General features: G+C 43.7%; 3 protein-coding genes, 1 long non-coding RNA gene and 1 pseudogene across 4 annotated transcripts; 3 read left to right on the top strand and 2 right to left on the bottom strand.

Annotated features, from left to right (window-relative positions):
- Nucleotides 1-1766, top strand: part of LOC146752429 (kinesin-like protein KIF20B) — a 120287-nt pseudogene extending 118521 nt beyond the window's left edge.
- A 1087-nt stretch (nucleotides 1767-2853) lies between these two features.
- Nucleotides 2854-8168, top strand: LOC146752428 (kinesin-like protein KIF20B). Its single transcript, XM_085531856.1, has 4 exons — nucleotides 2854-3041; nucleotides 5485-6688; nucleotides 7129-7267; nucleotides 7998-8168. Exons 2-4 carry the CDS (start codon nucleotides 5541-5543, stop codon nucleotides 8151-8153), a joined length of 1443 nt encoding a protein of 480 aa, XP_085387982.1. The 5' UTR covers nucleotides 2854-3041; nucleotides 5485-5540; the 3' UTR covers nucleotides 8154-8168.
- Nucleotides 8169-9106: 938 nt separating this feature from the next.
- LOC146752427 (myosin-binding protein C, fast-type-like) lies at nucleotides 9107-10974 on the top strand. The gene is made up of 3 exons (XM_085531875.1): nucleotides 9107-9440; nucleotides 9651-9877; nucleotides 10712-10974. The coding sequence occupies exons 1-2, from the start codon at nucleotides 9107-9109 to the stop codon at nucleotides 9824-9826; spliced, it is 510 nt and encodes a 169-aa protein (XP_085388001.1). The 3' UTR covers nucleotides 9827-9877; nucleotides 10712-10974.
- A 3670-nt stretch (nucleotides 10975-14644) lies between these two features.
- On the bottom strand, nucleotides 14645-16647 carry LOC146752426 (uncharacterized). Its single transcript, XM_085531874.1, has 4 exons — nucleotides 16629-16647; nucleotides 16435-16521; nucleotides 16122-16190; nucleotides 14645-16030 (listed from the first exon to the last, which is right to left on the bottom strand). Exons 1-4 carry the CDS (start codon nucleotides 16645-16647, stop codon nucleotides 14883-14885), a joined length of 1323 nt encoding a protein of 440 aa, XP_085388000.1. The 3' UTR covers nucleotides 14645-14882.
- A 16-nt stretch (nucleotides 16648-16663) lies between these two features.
- On the bottom strand, nucleotides 16664-17616 carry LOC146752425 (uncharacterized). Its single transcript, XR_014940624.1, has 3 exons — nucleotides 17465-17616; nucleotides 17089-17179; nucleotides 16664-16837 (listed from the first exon to the last, which is right to left on the bottom strand). It is a non-coding gene; the product is annotated as an uncharacterized LOC146752425 (long non-coding RNA).
- Nucleotides 17617-19562: the final 1946 nt, after the last annotated feature.

Below are 19562 nucleotides of genomic sequence, written 5' to 3'. Positions count from 1 at the left end.
TGGCCTTATCTGAAAGAGGTTAAGTGTGAAAGTAGAGGGAGCAGCCTATGAGGGTGATGTGGCGCTGCAAGACAAAGAACTGAAAAGATGATGATCAGTTGCATTGAATGCAACTGGAAAGTCAAAACATAAAAAAAGCAGAAATCTATGGCTGCATGAAGTGGCAGTTCTTGTACATTGTTTGCCTAGTGAAACTCTTGAGGTTAAAAGCAGGATTGGAGTCTGCAATAACTCCTTTGTACTTTCTTGAAAACTGGTTTAAGTAGTGACCAAACATCAAATACTATAAAATATATTAGCTGTTACTAGAATGCCACTTATCTTCCCCCCATATGAATCACTGTCATGTTGTATGTGAATTTGTGAGGTGGGTTTTGAAGCTGAAATTAAAAACTTCTTGTATGGCTGTCTTCATAGTGGCTATCCAGACTATCTGTAGAAATAACAGCTATTATGTAGTCAGCTATTCACCAGTTTTAACTGATTATAAATTACGTTTCAGGGTGGAGAACATAGCATAGTGCCTGACACCTGTGTTGATCCTGAGGGCATTCTTGATTCTGTGCATTATGATGTCATGGATATTAAAGAGCAAGCTGAGGCAGCACATAGTTCCATTGTATCCCTGGAGGACCCGAAGGAAGATATTGGCTGGTTTGAAAAGCAGCTGGAGAAAACTAACTTTGAACTGATGGAGACCAAAGAAGAGCTAACAGAGGAAAACACCAAACTACTTAAAACTGAAGAAGAGCTGATGCAGAAGAACAAAGGTGAGTTATGCAATGTGAAAGGTAGAAGACAGAAATAGTTCATTAATCTAAAAGAGAAATAACCAGTTTGAGTAGGAATTAGAGGAGATGTTCTACCTTTGGAACCATAGCCTGTAGATAAGTGATAGTTTGTTCCTTGTGTATATTCAGGTTTAGCAATTCCACAGTTTTTGGTTATTTCTTTTCTTTTTTTCCCCCTCTCCTTTAAACTGCAACTAGCAGCTTTACGCTTTCGTAAGTATGGGGTTAAATGTCTATATCTTGATTTTTACTTTTATATTGTAATCTCTACTCTTCTTTATGTCTTGTTGATGCAATGTTTTCATTCCAAGAAATATAGAAAACTTTTGAATCACTCCCAATAAGTGAAGACCACATGCAAATTAATTAATCTGTTCAAAAGCTACCTAAACATTAGAATATCTGGAAAAATTGATTACTTAATAAACTATCTATTGGCTACTTATGTAATACAACCTTTTCTGTGTGTTACAGACTTTGAAATGCAGATGATTAAATTGGATGAGTCTGTTGAGCAACTTAAAGAAGCAACTGAGGTAACTTTATCAAGATGTTGTGTAAAATTGTTTTAATTAATTAATTAATTAATACCAACTTGTGGTAGCTTAAAATGCTATTCTAGTAGGCTCAATTAATAGATTTCTTACTGAGCTTAGCTTAACTGAATTTGCCTTTAATGCATTGTGTAATTCAGCTACTTAACACTACATTAGAAACTGATGACTGAATTTTTTTTATTTTTTATTTCCAATCTCAATCAAGGTGCAGAAAGATGACATTATTACAGAGCTACAAGACTTAAAATCTCATTTAGAAGAAAAAGTAAAAGATTATGTGAGTTTTACACATCTCCGTATCCTTATACAAAAAAAAGAAAAACACTAATTCTATGCTTGTAATCAACACATTTTTGGAAAACTGATTTTCTGTATGTAGCTGGTACTCGCTTGAAATTGTAAACAATTCAAATTTATCTGAAGGTAGTTGTTGTTAATACAAACAACAAAAATATCAGCGTGTTCCACTAACTCCTGCCTCACACTCCTACATCAGAGGAAGAGCAACAGTAAAAGTATGTTGAGTAGAGTTGGAAGTACAAGTATGAATGGTCAGGATATCTCTACGTTCTATGCAGTCCATAAAACTTTATCCTGACTAATGTACTGCGAGCTACTGAATATGTGAAGACTAGCTTGATTAAGTATGTGTGCATACCACTTCTGGTGGTTTTTGTTCATTTTTTGATGTTTGGTAGCCTGAAGTAGCTCTGAAAACATTTATAGTTAATTCTGTCACTCAGATCTCTAACCTTGTAAGCTTAGCAACTTGACCCTTCTTAGTCTTTGACTGTCTGCATCACTGCAACTTAGTATTTCCATGGTATTAAAGCTGACTGTGATGAGTAGTCATGTCCTCACCTATTACTTCTTCCAAGAACAAGGCTCCAACTCTATCTGTGAGATTGTGTGGCCTGAACACTTCTGAGGCTTTTCTTTTCATAAGCTACTAAAGATGAATAATCAGTCCTTGGCAGTGCCAGCATGGCTTAACAATCGTCATCTTGTAAGTAAGGAAGCTTCACTTGTGGTCAAGGACACAATCTAAAATATGCGTGACAGAGCTGACTAAGCTTTAAGGTTGGATTATATCTGTCACGATGAAAGTGATTTTAGCAGCTTAGCAGAAGTGTGATGTGATGAACTTGTATGAGAGCTGACCATTTGCTCTTTGACCATGTTTGTAATTTTGTTGACTTCTTGGAAACAGGAAATTCTTTGATAAACTGGTAAACTCTTGATTGTGTGCAAGTCTTTTACTTTGTAACCTGCTAGGCTCTTGCTTTCCCTTGTATACTCTACCAAGTATTGCACTTGTCATTATCTGAAGGTGTACTTGTTCTGTCTGCTATTGAAATTTGTAACTGATGTCTATAGAGTCACCGGGTAAATATTTTAGCTGTATGGTTTTGTGTAAATATTTGCCTACAGAAGATTACTGAGACTTAAGTGCTCCTTTTGTTAAGCTTCAATGTAACTGATCTTATATCAATACAGGAAAAGACTACCTACCATTTAACTACCATTAAAGCAGAACCGGCAGAAGAGAACACTAATAAAGGAACTGAAAGCAGCCAATTTTCAGTGCTTTCAGTTAAAGCACTGAAACAAGAGAAAACTGAGTTGGAAGTGGGAAGAAAGCACAGTACTGACGAGGATAAGCCTACTGTGGAAGAGCCACCTCCAAAGAAAGGTACAGTTTCTTCCATCGTTGAACAGGGTGTCTTCCAAAACAATAAATTGCTTCCTATTCCGGATAGGAAGCAAAAGGCTGTGAAGCGCGTACCTTATGGTATAAGGAGAAAAGCCACTGTGTTAAACTGTAAATAGAAGTAACTGTTATGTAAATATCCCTTTTTCAGAAGGTCCTATGCTGTTCATTTTTGAATGCTTAGGAATAAAAGTTTTTTGCACTATTTTTTTCCTTTTTGCTGCTTTTTCCTCATCTGTTGATGCACTTGCAGATTTGGTAATAGTTTTAAAGCAGTTTCTTTAGGATTGTTTCAACTGCTGTTGCTGATCTTCTGAGTAGCATCAGCTGTTCAAGTGCTTTTTTTTGTTTGTTTGTTTTGTTTTTCCTGAAGCAACTATCAAAATTGTTGACGACCTGCTAATTGCTCGCTCATGGGCAATATTTGAGCAAAATGGTTTGGATAAGCTCTGATGCATTTAACTTCACTTCTGGGCACAGCTGAGCATCAGTGTTCCTAGAATTACGGAAGGCATATACAATGTAGAAGGGAAAATCTAAAACTTAGCTGTAGTCCCTTCCTTTCTTGTATTCCTCTTGCAAAATATGTGCAAGGGAGAAAGTCAAGGCCTTCTTTGGATGAGATGCTGTTCTTGGATAATTTGTCCCTGCTGCCTTTATTTGGCATAAATATTGAATCCTAATGTGACCACTGAATGGCATCACATATAAGCATCTTACCAGAGACTGAGGGAGGGATGTGGACTCCTCCATACTCCAAATAGTAGTGGGTTTGTTCTAATCATATGACCAAAGCTCTCATTTAAAAATTAATGACAGCAATGCTCCACATAGGAATTAAAATGGGTAGCTGATAGTCACAATGTCAGCATGAAGTTTTCTGTTAAGAAGTACCGAGTATTCAATCATGTTAAAATTTTCTTCTATTTGTGAGTATTAATAGCATCCAATTTCAAAAACTGCTTAATATATATTCTTTAGCTATGTTAAATATACACAGTAGAACAATGAGCACAGGTATGTTGTGCTGGTTCTTTTGTAGAATTAGTTATATAAGTAGCACGAGCAAAAGTGTTTTAGGAGATGCTAGGTTATCTCAGCTTAAAGTTCAGGGTATTTACACCATTCTCTGAGCTTTTAGGTCTTGTTTCCTATGCTCTGTAATAATGCTTTTTCCCTACTTCCTGTGTAAGGAGCTTCTAGACTGAACATTACACATCTTCTCCCTAGTCTTATTTATCTTGCTTTAGTGCTTGCTTCTTGTTTTCAGCATAAAGTGTTTAGATTACTTATAAATCATATTCCCCTCACTAGTGTTGCTGGGAGCAGCAATCAAACCCAAAACCTGGTTTGGGGTGGAATATGCCACTGCTGTTTCTTCAGTATGACTTTTAAATCAGTTGAGGGCTGTATATAAAACTCCTTAGATGAGTTAAGAGGCTGTTTCCATGCAGTACATGTGAATCTGTATGTAATGCAGGCTGCACGTGGGCGCTATAAAATTCTGCATTTCTGTAGTTGTAGTAATAAAAGGACTGTACAAGAATCACCATGGAATATATTGTTGTGGTGACCCAATCCCTAGTAAGTCTTGACTTATATTTATTTTAATACTTAAAGTATGCATATTATGGAATGGACGTAACTGGATTCTAAAGCAATGATGAAATACAGCAGAAGTCGCTTTTGATAGAAAGAAAATGCATGTGATTTTAGCTAATTGCTCACCAGTTAAAGAAAAAAACAGCCCCAAGCTAACGGAATATTTATGGAAACTTGAATCTGCAAATTTGTACAACTTTATGAGTGAACTTTATATGCAAAAGAGTAAGTGTGGACAGAAGTAGGAATCCTCATATTTTGTTTAGAGATCAACTGAATAAGAGAGACAGATATCAACACTTAAGTGATCAACTTGTCCAGGGTTTTATCTTTCTTTTGAAAGTAAGAGGACTGTGAGTTGGAATGAAATTTCTTAGAGAACTGTTTATCTACCATTTAGATGTAGATGGAGTGATTCCTGGCTGCCTTATAGGGATTGCTGAAGCACGGAAGATAGAAAGAATATAGCTGTGAATTATCTATCTCGTTCCCATGTTTCTTAAATCTAATTAGATTTTCTACTGGTGTGGAGTGGAAGGTTTGAGTAGTGCCATGGTAAAAGTGTTCTTCCAGACTGAAAACCTTTTGCTGTTATTCTGTATAGAAATCTGAGGCACCTGATTACGTGTTCAGAGGACTTGAATTCCTTCACTAGTATCAAATACTATGTGATGTGAGGGTATGGCTTGCATATTACGACAGTGTTTCACTTAGAAGTTGCTACTTGGTGTTGTGAACTGCTATGTAATAATGATTTTAATCAATCTGAGCTACATTCCTTTTCCTCTTTTTTTTTTGGTTTCTTTGTTTGTTTGTTTTACAGTAGTTGTAAATGAGAGAAAGAAAAAGAACACTGTAGAGCAAAGGACAATTGAACACATGAAACAAAAGTGCTCCACGTACCGAAAGGAAGTACTAGCACTGAGGGAAAGAACTGAAATCATGGAACGTCATTTAGCCGTGCTTGATGAACAATGCGAAAGAGAAAAAAATAAAAAAGAAGATTTCAGTAAGCAGGTAACAAGCCTGCGTATTGAGCTTTCTTTTTCTGAAGAAACAGCTGATGCCCTCCGTGAACAAATTCTGCAGGGTCAAGCTGACTATCGGGAAATTGCTTCTGAACTGGATGAACAGAAATCTATAAATATGACACTAGAAGACAAAAATGCCCAACTAACTAACAACATAGAAGTTGCCAAAGAATATATAATTGATAAAGTGTCACAAGTAAAAGAAATGTGGACCAAATTAGATGAATTATACAAATGTCACTTAGAGTTTCACGCCATCGGTACTGACTTTGTCAGTGTAAAGGATTCCTCAGACTCTGAAAAAGATGAGCCAGGGACATCTCAAATTAGTTCTGCATGCATTCAGTCACAGACTTCTTCCATCTCAGATCTTGTGCAGGAACTCTCCTTTAACTATAGTCTTGAAAGGATTTGGGAAGTATGCAGAAGTATTGTTGATGTTTCCTCACAAAAAAGTCAGCACATCAAAGCACTGCTTCAAGACAAGGAAAACCTAAAGGCGGGACTGAATAATGCTGAAAATCATAATCATCAACTCGTAATGAAGCTATGTGAGATTACAACTCACACTAGTCAGGAAGATGATCTTGTGAATCAGTTACATGAGCAAATAGAAAAGAAAACTCAGGACTTTGAAGAAAAGACTGCAGAAGATCAGAGAGTGATTGCACAATTTCAGGAGGAAGTTGCCAACTGTGAGGTAAAAAGAAGAGAGCTTGAATATCTCCTGGAGGCTTCCAAGACAATGGAAGACAATGTGTCAAAACTCAATGAATTACTTAAAGAAAAAGAATCTATTATTGTTAATCTGGAGTCAGTTACAGCAACTCTGCAGGAGAAGTCTGCAAATGCAGACAAAAAGGTTGAAGAGTTAAGTACCAAAGAAGCAAATCTGATTCAAGAAGTTCTGCAGCTGAAAAACAGCTTGGAGCAGATGAAACATTCTCTTCGGGAAAAGGAAAAGAGTGAAATGGAGAAAGTGCAACGTATAGAATCGTAAGTAACCGCTGAGTTAACTTAGAGCCCTTTGAGAATGAACTAGAGTTAAAAATAGTTAATGGGAACATCCCTTCGACTTAATGCATCTGCATGCTTATCAATGGCCAAACTACTACTTTAGGATGCTTTGGTATGCTACTTGAGTTCCAAGGGAAAACAGGAGTGTGCAAGGAAATAAAGAATAATATGGGGATTTCTGGTGGTTTTGTTGTACATCCCTCAGAATAGCATCTGAATAATTTATTGCTTCAGCATCTGATTATGAGAAGCAAGCTGAAATTCGAAAGTAATTGTTTAAATCTTGTCACTGGTCTAGATAGATTTAAGAGTCTATTTACAAATAGAAACCAACAGGCAAGGCATGGATGAAGCTGTAATTGCTGTTTCCATGAGATGTGTAACAGTAATGTTCTTTGTCTCTTTATTTTTAACATAAGGCTAGAAAATATTCTTTCTGAGAGTTCTGCCCTTGTACTGAATTTGAAAAAAGTTTTGCAGAGGAAAGAGGAAGAGTATACAGATCTAAAAGACAAACATTATGATGCCGAGAAACAAATTCAGCAACTACAAAGAGAGGTTTGTAGTCAACTGAGATATTTTTTTCTGTAAGATTATGCTTGGTTTTCTGCTGTTCAAACTTCTCAAACTTTTAACTATGAAGCTGGAAATTTCACACTAGTGTGGCTAGCAGCAAATCTTAGGTAAAGTTGCCATTGAAGCTCTAGAGGGGACCAGAAGTTAAAACATGGTTTCGCATAGATAATGAACAGAGGAAAGTAAAGTTGGTTGGTAGTCTGGAATAAGGTTTGTGAAGAGAATAGCTAATCTGCCTCTGGAGGGGACTTGTTATTATCTCTACGTTACTGGTGACTTGCCATTGGTATCCGTGGTAACTCCAAAGCTTAAAACCTAAGTCTTGTGAAAAAACGCTGATAACTGGGAAGAAGAATGCTATTTACTTGAAGAGAAATAGACTAATTTCCAGAGGCTCTTTAATATAAGCATGTATATTTTTTTTCTTCAATTTCAGCTTCAGTGATGCTAATAGTTAAAATTTAATTATTAAACAAGAAAATATCTTAAAACCCATTTTGCAGGATCTTAGTCTGCAAGTTTATTGGGTGTGCTTGGGGTGGAAAATTGAAGCTTAAAAATGAATTCATGTCTTCCTTGGTAACCTTGCACTTGCTGTCGTTTTCCTACTCAGCACTTGTTTGTGAATTCCTCTTTATTTAACAAAGAAGTATTTGGCCAGGTTGGGTTACAGAAGTCTTTTAATGAACCGTGAGCTGTGCTTACATTACAGGTGTCCACGATGCGTTCTGTGGAGGAATCCCTCAGGAACAAGATGGAAGAACTTGAAAGGATTAATAACCAGTTTAAGGATGAGCTGGATTATAAAGACTATACTATCCAACAACTTAAACAGGTATTTTTCTTGCTCTTAATTTTTATTAAATGAATGATGCAGGTTTTCCAAGCAACAGGAAAAAGGTCAAAAAAAAAAAATTGGAGCAAAATGAAAGTGGCCAACTGAAATTAGCGGTAGACCATGAAAGATATTCAAATAATTAGTCACTACAGAGCACTGGCAGATTGCTTTAAATACAATAATCTGCATAGTAAATACATATATAATACATGCATATAATCTGATCTTGTTGAGTGACATCACGATATGTTAATTGAAATGTCTTACCATAAACTCTTTTTATCAGCTTGAGTCCTTATTTATGCTATATGAAAAACTTATTAATTGTAGGCTGTCTTAAAGATTCTGCTTGTTTCTACTGTGTATGCTTTTCTTTCAACATGAAATATATAAGAATTAATTAACGTACAGTCTTCCTTCACTGGGGTCTTTGAAATATTGTGTGTGTGTCTGGAGGGTCTGCTCCATTTCCAGTTCAAAGTCATTGGACACTAAATGAGACAGCTGCATCTCAGTAAATGATCTGTTTGAATAGTTGTGATGTGCTTACTATTCAGATCTACAGAACTGAGGTTTTGTCCTTGGCTATAGCAAAGAAGTCAAATCAGGTGAAATTAATTGTATTTCTGAACTAGGCAAGGTTAAGTTTGGTAGCACCTAAATTTGATGCAGTTTGTCATTGATTTCATCTGAAAGAAACTTGCAGGCTTTTTATCTGCTGTTGTCCCCAGCATAAGAGTCTCCATTCACATCCTAAAGTACTTGTTATATTTTCAACTCACTCTTATTTGAATAAAAGCCTCAACAAATGGGAGCAAATTAATAAGCACAGAACAAGAGCTGGACCTTGCATTTGGTAGATAATATACAGTATTACTTTATAGAAATGTAGTCAATGGCATTCCCTATAGACAATCATTTGTTTTATCTTTGGAGTGGTTCAAAAAACCATTGTGAACATGACATTAATTGGAATTGAATACATGCAAGAGACTTTCCTCTTCTTCCAATTGTCCTCATCCTTTCTTCTCTTCCACCCCTGCTTTGCAGATTACCATATACAAATCACCAGGAAGTTGGAGGACAAGACAGCTTTGGAACGTCATTCTGTCATCCTGTCCTGTGACTTCAGGCCTTCTCCAAAGGTTGTGAAATGGTTCAAAGGCCACACACTCATCAAGCCCTCTGAGAAGTACAAGATCAAGAGGGATAAGCATTCAGCAGAGCTCAAGATTCTGAAGCTGAAGCCCGATGATGCTGATGTGTACAAGTGCAAGGCAGGAATTGCAGAGACTGAGGCCACGCTGACAGCTGAAGGTATGAGCAGGGAGGGTGACCTCTTCCATGTCCTATTTCACCTCAGATTTCTCTTCTTGAGGTTGATTTCTGCCGTTCTCTACTGCTAACTTTATAAATGTATAGTCTTCACTGAGAAGATTACACAAAGATCATCTAGTCCAACCATTCTACCACATCCCAGTATGATTTATAGTAACAGTGGTAACAGTTCACCTTGTTTCCCCACAGCCCGCAATGTAGAAGTAACGAAGCACCTGCAGGATGTGGAAATTGAAGAAGAGAGCTCTGCTGTCTTCTCCTGCGAGCTGTCCCATGATGACGAGGACGTGGAATGGTTCCTGAATGGTTCCTTTACACCAACACTTACAATGACATCAAGAACGTTGGCAATTGCTGCACACTGACAATGAAGCAGGTTAAGCCAGACAAGGTGTCAGCGCGCCTGAAGGTGATAGGTGGGTCTGATCACACCCCTCCTGGATGTAAGAGATACTAAGGAGCTCCAGTTCATTCTGTTGTGCAGCAATCCTGCTTCTAAAACTCATCCCTCTCGGGGGCTCAGATAGCCACCAAAGTCATGAGGGGCTTTCTTCCAGTGATTTATGGAATTAAGGATTTATAACTGCAGGGAGAGATCATTCAGTGTGTGTTTTGCCTCTGGGATGACTAATGACCAGGCTGTGAGCAACCTGATCTAGCTGTGAATGTCCCTTTTTATTGCAGGGGAGCTGGGCTAGATGGCCTTTAAGGGTCTCTTCCAATTCTAAGGATACTGTGATTCTAATCTGCTCTCCCCAGCAATTAAGCTCTTTTACTCTATGCGTTCAGAGTTTGAAGGATTTCCTCTTTCTCCTTTCTTTTGCATTTGGTGGAAGTTTTTTCTCCAGTATAAACATCTGATGTGTGAATTAGAAGACAGATAAGAGGAGTCAATAATACAGGAAAATCAAAAGTGTTCCTCTTAATCCTGTGGCCTGCTGTATGAGCCCTCCATGTGAGGGCAATGCCAGCTCTCCAGCTTTAGAAGAGCTGCATCCCAATTACTTCATATGATATCAGTCCCACCCAAGGCAATGCAGGCTGTCCCTCCTGTTCCCTGTATTCTCCTACTGATTAGTTCAGAATTCCATAAAGTGCATTCAGTCAACACACATGAAACCGCTTTAGGTTCTATCTTGGTGTCATCAGTAGTGGTGAAGATTTATTTATCCCTCTTTAAAAATCTGAAAGCAACTGGAAATGTCTCAACTTCTGTATCACATTGTTCTGTTTTGCCTGTTTGATTGCAGAGAACCCTGCTGTCTTCATGAAGTCCTTGGATGATGTTTTTGTTGAGGAGCGGGGTGTGATTAAATTGGAATGCGAAGTCTCTATAAAGAGAAGGTCAAACCAGTGTGGAAAAAGGACGGTTTTGTGCGCCCTTCTGGCAACAAGTATGAGCTGGTACAGTCTGGGAAGACCCTATGTCTCCTTATCCATGACCTCGAGATGTCAGATGCAGGTTTATATACCTCTGATATTGGCACTGATGTTGCCAAGTCAAAGGTCGGCTTTCAGGGTAAGTACTGTGGAAAGTAAAGGAGTGCTGAAAGCACATTCAGTGTGGTCACTATGTCTTACACCTATTCCCCCACGAGCCTTAATAGTTTCTACAATAGAAGTGTATTACTGCAATTTAGCGCAGTGATGTCTGGAAAATTCCCATTGCTTTTGATGTAAATGTATGTCATTTTGCCATGAAAATCACCAAAGACGTCAAGAATGTCCTGGAAATGTTTCCTTTCAAACCATCCCTAAAATGGAGAAATGGTTTGAACACCAGTAGGGGTAGGACGGTAACAAATGAGCTAATAGAAACAGTTAATTTCTTGTCATAGGCAAAACCCTTTTTCTCACGCAGCATCCTAGAGTTGTCCTCTCTGTTAGGTTTTTCCCTCTGTAGCTCATTGAATCTTCATTCTGCTCCATGGACTGAGCTGCTCTGATTGTAGTTCTTCCAGAGCAAAGACAAGAGATTCACGTCTCTTTTTTTTTATAGCTTTCTGGTAATTCTGAGTGGAGAATGTCTTAGAGAATACATCAGTAAGGAATGCAGCCATGTTCTGCAAATCCTGAGTTAAAACACCAGTACTGCTACTCATGTCAGTCACAAATGCCTTTTCTCCATATAAACCTCATACTAACCTATCTCTTACCTTCCAGAGCTGAATAGTGGCATTACCAAATGGCTGAAAAACACTGAAATCCAGGAGGGAGAAGATTGTACTTTTGAATGCATTCCGTCCCATGAAAGCATTGATGAGTTCAACTGGACACTGACTGGAAGCAGAGTGGAAAGTGGTGGGCGATTTAAAGCTTCTAACGTGAGTCGGAAATATACTCTCATTATCAAAAGTGTGACTCCTACTGACGCTGGGGAAGTCGTTTTTTACTGCCCATGGTGTAACCTCCAAAGCCTCTCAGTCTGTGAAAGGTAATGAGATGGGAGAGATTCTGGGGTCTGATTCCTTCAACTGTCTTCTGATAAGATTGTCGTGAGAGCTAACTCATAATATGGTTAAAGTGAATAGCAACCTTCTACTTGAACCTCGAAGCACTTAGAATTTCTCTTAAAAATAAGTAAAAGGAGGAAACATTTTACACAAATGTGAGAACTACCCAAAGCACTGGGGTAGTGTTGGCAATGGGCATCTCACTACAGCTTGTTCCATTAACAGTAAATCAGGAATGATCTGTTGAGGGAACTGTGGGAGCAAATATCCTCTAAGTATAAGCTGAAGGGATGGCCTTCACATCATCTAGCTGTACAACAAATTCCTATCTAGAACATGTGCATCTGAGAGCATCATCCGAGGCTCCCAGTGTGATGAGTGGAGAGAAGAGAGAGGCAGTTTTCAGACATGGTTCATCATCCTCAGTGGGGTAGATTTAAGAGAGAATAAATGCTGCCTGGAATTCTATTGTCTGTATTTTGCAGATTACTGCTGGCTGTAGGATGGCGTCTGTTGCAAGTGCCTCTCTAACTTATCTCCAGCATGTAGATGCGTGTATTTTGAGAGAGGCATCCTACCCTAAGTGTATGTTACTCAAAAAGCAATGTTTTCTTCCAGGAAAACCTACTGAGGTTTCAAAACAGCTGGAGGATAAGACAGCAGCAGCAGGGCAGGACATCAGCGTGATCTCTGAGCTGTCAAAACCGGATTTGAACATCACAGAATCACAGAATTACCCGGGTTGGAAGGGACCTCAAGGATCATGTAGCTCCAACCCCCCTGCCTGGCAGGGCCACCAAACATACGCCTTTACTAGATCAGGTTGCCCAGGGCCCCATCCAACCTGGTCTTGAACACCTCCAAGGACGAGGCATCCACAACCTCACTGGGCAGCCTGTTCCAGGACCTAACCACTCTTCTAGTAAAGAACTTTCCTCTAACATCCAACCTAAATCTTCCCTCTTTCAACTTAAAACCATTTCCCCTAGTCCTGCTATTATCAGCCCTTTCAAAGAGTTTACTCCCCTCCTGGGAGTAAGTTCCCTTCAGGTACTGAAAGGCTGCAATGAGGTCACCCCGCAACCTTCTCTTCTCCAGGCTGAACAAACCCAACTCCCTCAGCCTGTCCTCATAGGGGAGGTGCTCCAGCCCCCTGATCATCTTTGTGGCCCTCCTCTGGACCCTTTCCAAAATCTCCATGTCTTTTTTGTACTGAGGGCTCCACACCTGGACACAGTACTCCAGATGGGGCCTCACAAGAGCAGAGTAGAGAGGGACGATCACGTCCCTATCCCTGCTGACCACCCCTCTCCTGATGGAGCCCAGGATCCCATTTGCTTTCTGGGCTGCCAGAGCGCACTGCTGGCTCATGTTAAGTTTCTCATCTATCAGGACCCCTAGGTCTTTTTCAGCCGAGCTGCTCTCAAGGACCACTCCTCCCAGGCTGTACAGGTGCCTGGGGTTCTTCCGGCCCAAGTGCAAAACCTTGCACTTTGCCGTGTTGAACCTCATTAGGTTCACCCGAGCCCAGCTTTCCAGCCTGTCAAGGTCCCTCTGAATGGCATCTGTTCCCTCCACCATATCGACTGCACCACTCAGCTTGGTGTCATCAGCAAACTTGCTGAGGGTGCACTCCATTCCCTCATCGATGTCATTAATAAAGATGTTAAAGAGCACCAGTCCCAAGACAGACCCTTGAGGGACGCCGCTCGTTACCGGCCTCCACCTGGACATAGAGCCATTGACCACCACCCTGTGTCTGCGGCCTTTCAACCAATTGCTTATCCATCGAGTTGTCCACCCATCACATCCACTTCCCTCCAATTTGGAGATGAGGATGTGGTGGGGGACCATGTCAAAGGCCTTGCTCAGGTCCAGGTAAATGACATCGGTCGCCTTCCCTTCATCCACCAACGCCGTCACTCCATCATAGAAGGGCACAAGATTAGTTAAGCATGACCTTCCCCTGGTGAAGCCATGCTGGCTGTCTCGGATCACATGCTTGTTCTTTATGCGATCAAGCATAAAGTTGGGTTTGGGATGAGGGGTTGGGAGCGAGATTTGGAATAGGGATTGGGATGTGGGATTTAGGACGTGGGACTGAAATGCGGGATTGGGGCGTTGGATGTGGGATGTGAGATTTGGGATTGGGATGTGGGTATATGGATATGTGATGGATATGGGATGGGATATCGGGAACTGGGATATATATGGGGTGGGCTGTGCATATGGGATGGACTTGGGATGCATATGGGATCACGGAATCCTAGAATGGCTCAGGTTGGAAAAGAGCTTCAAGGTCCTGATATCCAACTGCAGCCCAACCGTAGAATCAATGCAATCAATCTCTCCAGCTGCATCTGCAGCGCCTTTCTCCCCTCCAGCAGATCAGCACTCCCTCCCAGCTCGGTGCTGTCTGTGAACTTACGGAGGGCACACTCAATGCCCTGGATGAGATCCCTGATCAAGGTGTTCAATAGGAGCTGAGCCCTGGGGGACACCACTCGTGGCTGGCCACCAGCCAGCAAATGCTGCTCTGGGTGTCCAGGCTTGGCTGAGTGAGGACAAAACTGCCTGGCCTCAAACGAGGCAGAGGAGCCATGATGCCATGTGAGGTATCTTTATGGCTGTCTGTACATCGCACAGCAGGCCCGGCTGCCCCTGCTTCTCCCCTCCATGGGAGCTGGGGGGCTGTGACACGGCACAAATGAATGCAGGCAGAGGGATACGTCAAAGGAAACACAAAGCATTTAATGACAAATCATAGAAAACAATGAGTAACAGAAACAACAATATTCCTAAAATTGCCATCCCACAACAACTGAGTGTCCAGACAGTGTCCCATCCCACTGCAATGATGACTTTGGAGGATGGCTCTGTTCTGCAGGGGAGGGATGGGGCTGCTGCTGGTGCCCCTGGAATGCTGCTGCTGCTGCCTGGTGCTGCAGGGCCGGCGAGGAGCTCAGGGTTACAGGTAGCCGTACATGTCAGCTATGGCCATTTCTATCTCCCGCTGCACCAGGAACTGCACGGGGCCGATCTTCATCTGCTGGGCCGCCCGCTGCCGCTCCTCCTGGGCCAGCCTCTTCATGCGCTCCCGCTCGAGCCGCTGCTCGGCTGTGATGGGCAGCGATTCCTCCAGCACTCTGGGTAGCGCACAGCCACCTGCCCGGGGCCCCACGCAGGGCACAAAGTCCATGGGGCGCTGTGGCCGAGGCTGCTGCTGGTGCAGCTGTGGCAGTGGGTCCCTGCACAGCACGGAGCTCCTCCATGGTGTCTTCTTGGCAGCGTTCTCCTTTCGCGCCGTGCTGCCTGGAGGTGCCGGCACTGCCTTTGCTGAGCCTCTGCCTTGGGGCTGGAGGGCAGCAGGGCTGGCGCTGGGTGTGGGTTGGGGCTGCACAGAGAGTGGCTGGCGCACCGGCCCCACCACAGTCACTCTCTGCCCCAGCGGGTGCACGGCCTGGATGGATTCACACAGGTGCACGTGCAGCTCGCTGGCAGTGCCCTTTTGCCCGCTGCTGCTGGCTCCTGTGTTGGCCCCAGGCTGCTTCACTTGATGTGGGCGTTTGCAGCCTTTTCTTTCTTTTCCTTCCTTGCTTGGCAGCAGCTTCCTTTTCTTGGCTGGAGCGCTGCTGGTGGGCTGCTCCTGCTGGGAACTCTCCCCTTTCTGGGCCATGTCAGCAGGCGCAGGGCGCTTGGCCCGCTTGGTGCTGCCCCTCTTTTTCTTATCTGCCACCCGGCAGATAGTAGAGCCCAGTGACGGTGGAAAGGGAGCATGAAGAACCTGGGGCTGCTTTGGCTGCACCTCCTCAATGAGCTGTGCGGGTTGGGCTGAGGGAGGTGTGGTGACAGCCAGCGTGGTTGGCAGCGGACTGAGCCGGGCACTCGCTGGTGGCACGACAGGGCACAGCCGTGTCATCTCATACTGCAGCTCAGACAGGAACCCAGGGGATGGTGGAAGCCCCCAGAAGGGGTCGCTGTGGGTCCCGCTGGCAGCCTGTGCCTCCGTGCTGAGCTCTGTGCTTTCCCAGGGGTTGTCAGGGAGCTCAGCGATGAAGCATCCTGGGGCAGGGCTTCTCGGCTTCTTGTGAGGCACCTCAGCAGCTCTTGACACATCTGAAAATGCAAGATGATCACCGTTTTGGGGACTTCCCACACACACTCTGTGCAAACACACACCTGTGGGCTGTGCAGCCCCCAAACTCACCACTGATCCAAGAGAGCAAACCCTGAATGCCCGTGATGTCCTCCGGCACATCCGAGCTGGTCGCCACTGCTGGGAAAAGCAAGAAAATGCCCAAGGTTCAATGCCAGCTCTCCAGTACCATGTTCATCTCGTACCAAGGGATCTCTGGTGGACGTTGTGTTCCCATTACAGATCAGGATGGCAAAGTTAAGTGTCAAGCCCAGGGATTAAGACCCCAGGAACAGACAATGAGAACAGTTCCAGGAAAGAATGGACAGAAAGCCAAAGTAGAAAGACAGTGCACCAAAGCCAGACGTCCACTGTGTGTCTGTACCTCTCTTGGGTGCTGGGCCACACTCTGTGCTCCTCCCCTGGCTTTCGGCAAGGCTGCGCTTTGATAGAATGCTGCTTGCATCAGCTTCTGACACGAAGGAGACAAGAAAGACATGAAGAGCATCTCAATGGAGGAAGATTTGAGCACAGCCAACAACAAGCTTCTGGTCTTCAACAGCAGTTTCTTCAGTTTGCCTTTCTGCTGCCACAACATTGTGCCCTTTCTGCAGTCAGCAGAGATCTGCAGAGTCCTTTCTTCTCTCTTCCATCACACACATTGCCCTTCATGCAGCCCTATTTAGAGGCAGGTACCCACACCACAGCTCACAAGAGCTTCTTACCCATGGAGGCTTTCCGTTTCTCCTCTTGTTCCGCACCGTTCCATGGATTTGCGGTCTCCGTCCCTACAACAACAGATCAGGTGTTGATTTCACAGATACCAGCGAGAAGCTGAAATACTGTCCAGTAAGCCCATGCTCCCCCAGAGAACAGAAGGATGCTACTTTGACAGCCCAAACACAATCTGTTTGATCACTTCTCGCTGCGCCTTCCTGCAAATCTTAAGGTTTCTTGACATTCCCTGCAGCACTGCCCCCGCCCAGAAGTAACAGTCAAATATCTCCACACTTCATGACAGAGGGCTGAGGACACTCACTTTTGCCTGGCAGTAAGGACAGGCCATCCCCATCGAGTCCCTCTGTGAGCTGAAAGGCGACGCTGGATCCTTGGCAGCCTGCTGGCTGCTTCTGAAGAGAGAAAGGAAGAAACATGGGAGGGAACGTGCAGCCACGGTTTGCAGAGAGGTTCCAGATGGTGCCAGAGATGGGATATCAGAGTGCTGAGACACTATTTATCACTAAGGGAAAACAGCCTGAGCCACATTCCTGCCATTAGCCCAGGCTGTCAGCAGTGAGCACAGAACCCGACCACTTATTGAGGGCACAAAGGACCAGTAGGGCTCCTCCCGCTCCGTCCCTTCCCTTAAAAATGAGACAAAGGAAGAAGAACCAAGCAAAGAAACCCAGCCATACCTTTCCACTCACAGAGCAGAAATAGGAATAGCAGTCATCTCCTGGCTGAGACATGGCTGGTGAAGTCTCAGAGGAAGCTGAAGCTCCCAGGGCTCTCTCCACAGGAACGTGCCCCGCTCTTGGAAAGAGCTGGCTTCACTCTTCCTAAGACTGCCTCGAACCCCAAAATCTCCTTTTGGACAGGAACCTTGCAGAAAGTTGCAACAAGTGAAAAACTGTCAGGAAGAAGCATTTTCCCAGCTTTCTTATGCACCCAGCCATCTGCGGGGCAGCGCAGCACAATTTGCTCTTGGTGAAGGTCGCGTTTGTCATGTCTGACATGAAGCTGGGAACCCGGCAGCAGTTTTCCAGGGCAGGAATGACATTTCATCATCCTCACCGTAAGATGGGATGGAATTTCCACAAGAACCCATTTCCCTGCAAACAGCCGTGCTGAGGGGCACCGCTGGAGCTGGGAACTCCTCCCCAGCACAGCTTTTCTGCTGAGACACCTCCTGGCAACCACCCAGCACCAAACCCAACTCACCTGCTGGGCCCGCTCAGCCCAAGCTGTGACCAGATCACGCACACGCCGCAGCGCTGCTTCAGATGGGCTCTCACAGGGTGATCAGCTCCAAGGAGGGCCCAGAGCTCAGTCTGCGTGCAGACACTCACCAGAGCACCAGCTCTGCTCACCACCTGTGGTACAAATGCTCCCACCCGGCAACGGTTGTGACCTCAAGCGAGTGTCTGCATCACTGCTGTGCTTTCATCATAGGCGAAGGGAATGGACTCCTTCTAGATCCAAATGGTAGGAAACCAATGCCAGGGTCATCCAGTGGGGTGTTTTTAAGTAAAATAACAGAGAAGTGAAGCTGAGTCTAGTGCAGCCCAATAAAAACCAGTAAAGGCCAATATGGCCTCATAGTGGTCAATGGAGTTCCAGAGGAACCTGTAGGAAACAAAACCCAAGGCCGGTGCAGCCATCTCTGGTTGGGGTTTTAAGCCCCAGGGCTGATATCGGCCTCTCAGACTGTGGCTTTAAGTCCCAGGGCAGTGCTGGCCTCCCCGGCTGTGTCTGCATCTTCAGGCTCTCAGGCTGGTGCCGGCCTCTCTCAACTGTGGCCATGGCTTCAAGGCCCTGGACTGTTTCAAGCTTTTCAAGCTGTGCCTTTAGTCTCCAGGGCCTTTTTCAGCCCGTCTGTCTGTGGCTTTGGCTTTAAGCACCATGGCTGTTGTCCAATGGGCAATACTCCCACATTTGCCAATGACCATCACTTTACAGGAGGTAGTGAATGTTGACAGTTCCCCTTTCATTTTTCCTTGGCACGTAGGTTACAGAGTTCTCCTATGCTATGTGCAGGTGCAATACCTCTGAGCAACCATTTTGATGGTTTCAGCAAAGCTCAGGGCAACAGGCTTTGGTCATCCTCAGATTTACATGATGAGAGAGACAGAAAGACAAAAGTTCAAGGTAATAATCATTTCTCTTCTTCTAGTCAGCGTGCCATAACTAAACCTGCCATACTAAGACTTTTGTCCTGATAGGGATGTTTCCTTAATCTCACACTCTTAGCACAACTATTTCTGCTGAGATTAATAGAATCATAGAATCACAAGGTTGGAAAGAATCTACACCGTCATCTAGTCCGTCCAACCACCCTTTATCATACCTACAGAAAACCACTAAACCATATCTCCTTTCTCCCTATCCAGATGTCTCTCGAACACTGCCAGGATGGCAACTCCACCACCTCCCTGGGCAGCCATTCCAGTGCCTGACCGCTCTCTGAGAGAAAAAGTTCCTTCTTATGTCCAGTCTAAACCTCATCTGATACAACTTGTGGCCATTTCCTGTTGTCCTGTTTGTTGCCTGGCCCGTCCTATCATAACCTCCCTTCAGGAAGTTGTAGAGTGCAATGAGGTCTCCCCTTGAGCCTCCTCTTCTCCAGACTGAACAATTCCAGCTCCCTCTGCCTCTCCTTATAAGACTTGTGCTCCAGACCCCTCACCAGTTTTGTTGCCCTTCTCTGAACATGCTCCAGGGCATCAATGTCTTTCTTGTAGTGAGGAGCCCAAAACTGAACACAGTACTCAAGATGTGGCCTGACCAGTGCTA

The sequence above is a fragment of the Coturnix japonica genome, unplaced genomic scaffold (assembly GCF_054131305.1).
Source record: "Coturnix japonica strain WE unplaced genomic scaffold, WE-NBRP24 Scf045, whole genome shotgun sequence".
Lineage (NCBI taxonomy): Eukaryota > Metazoa > Chordata > Aves > Galliformes > Phasianidae > Coturnix > Coturnix japonica.
This window is presented reverse-complemented; position numbering and strand designations above follow the sequence as displayed.